Source organism: Chrysochloris asiatica, unplaced genomic scaffold (genome assembly GCF_000296735.1).
Source record: "Chrysochloris asiatica unplaced genomic scaffold, ChrAsi1.0 scaffold00254, whole genome shotgun sequence".
Taxonomy (NCBI): domain Eukaryota; kingdom Metazoa; phylum Chordata; class Mammalia; order Afrosoricida; family Chrysochloridae; genus Chrysochloris; species Chrysochloris asiatica.
Window position 1 is genome coordinate 786,281 of NW_006408772.1, and position 1,894 is coordinate 788,174.

Genomic DNA, 1,894 nt, shown 5'->3' on the forward strand with positions numbered 1-1,894 from the left:
CCAGTCACTGGAGAAGGCTATCATGTTTGGTAAGATGGAGGGTCAGAGAAAAAGAGGAAGACCCCCAACAAGATGGACTGGCCAAGTGGCAGCGTTGATGGACTCAAGCATGGCAACATTAGTGAGGTTGGCCCAGGATCCGGCAGTGTTTGCGTTCTGCTGTGCATTTAGGTCGCTATGAGTTGGTGCCAACTCAATGGCACCTAACAACAACAAGAAGTAGATCCCCTCAGAAGCCACTGTTTTTATTGGACTTCCTCGCCTCCCCCCCCCCTCCCCGCCCCATGTACCCTATTGAGATTCATAACAAATGAATTACTGAGAGAATTTGTCTGCTGTCATCTATGGATCTCAGAGACATGTTTTGCTTGCAATTATCCCTGGGATGTATGAACAGAAACCCTAGTAGCAACATATTTTACTTACCCTACCCTGGTATGGTGCTGTGGTCTATTGCATCAGACTGCAAAGTCATTTGAACTGTAAAATCAGTGGTTCAAGCTCAACAGCTGCTCCTTGGAAACCTTATACAGTCGCTATGTGCCAGAATCGACTCAACGGCACTTAACAACAACAACAACATAGTGGGCAATGGAAGTTTAGTGATAGAATTTTCACCTTCCATGCAAGAGATACCTCATATGCAGCAATAATCTGTTAATGGAGGCTAATTTTGATGTTGAACAAGATTCAGAAAGAGCTGGCAACCTACTTTCAAAAGTCAACAAAGGACTATTTTGTTTATTGTGTATGGGGTCACATGCAAAATAAGGCTGACTTAATGAAAGTTAATAGCAACAACATAGCTAAGGTATAAAGATTAATATAAAAAAAGAACTCAGGCCCAGAAGTCATTGATGGGCTTGCATGGAAGGCATAAGCTTATATAGTACCTTTAAATATGAGAATATTTTCTAGTATTAGTTTCAGAGACATTTTTGATTAATAACAAGACCCCAGGATTAAAGGATATTTTTAAACAAATACAAAAATGAAAAATGATGTGCGAGTCCAACATTGAACTGTTCTATGTAAGTAAAGTAAACTAAACAAGGAAACTATACTTACTTTTAATTTCCACTGACTCAGGATCTACTTTAGGGGGTCCTATAGCATGTTGCAACTTCTCATGTAGAAAGCGATGAATATTTTTATTTATGTTTTCAGGATTTTCAGTAGAACGAAATTTAAAAATTAGCAGCATATGAGCCAGTATTCCATAATCCTCTTGACTGTGGATCAATACAAAAGGAAAAAGGAATTTTAAAGAAATAGCCCAAAATACGATTTATGGTAGCATCACAATTTGTTTTGTCTTAGTCACTCATGGAAACACATACACACAGAAAGAGGTAAATGCAATTTAACATATTCAACTTATTTCCCTCTATAATCCTATTGTTGATCAAGTACAGAATCCATCTTCAACTCAAACCCTTTAAAATAAACAGGCATAATTCTAGTCTCCTTACTAAAAAGGAGCCTACTTAAATATATCTGTTGTTCTTAAGAGCCTTGGATTCAGTTTCAACTCACAGTGACCTTATAGGGTTTTGAAGATTTTAAATCTTTTGCGGGAACAGAACGTCTCATCTTTCCCACTTTCCCCCATGGAGCAGCTGGTAGGTTCAAACCGTCCACTTTGTGATTTGAAATCCACTGCTTATCCTATGAAGCTACCATTATCATATATATAGTTGTTGTGAGGTGCCATCTAGTAGGTACCAACTCATAACGACCCCTATATACAATAGAACGAAACACTGCCCAATACTGGGCCAAACTCACAATTGTTGCCATGATTGCGCCCAATGATGTTGCCACTTTGCCAATCCATCTCACTGGGGGTCTTCTTCTTTTTCTCTGACCCTCCACCTTAGAAAACATGATATTC

General features: G+C 38.9%; 1 protein-coding gene across 1 annotated transcript in view; it reads right to left on the bottom strand.

Annotated features, from left to right (window-relative positions):
• TMPRSS11E (transmembrane protease, serine 11E) overlaps positions 1–1,894 on the bottom strand; it is a 55,797-nt gene that overhangs the window by 26,259 nt on the left and 27,644 nt on the right. The window contains exon 4 of the mRNA XM_006873786.1: positions 1,069–1,232. Coding sequence (XP_006873848.1) covers positions 1,069–1,232 — 164 coding nt within the window. The remainder of the gene's footprint in view (positions 1–1,068; positions 1,233–1,894) is intronic.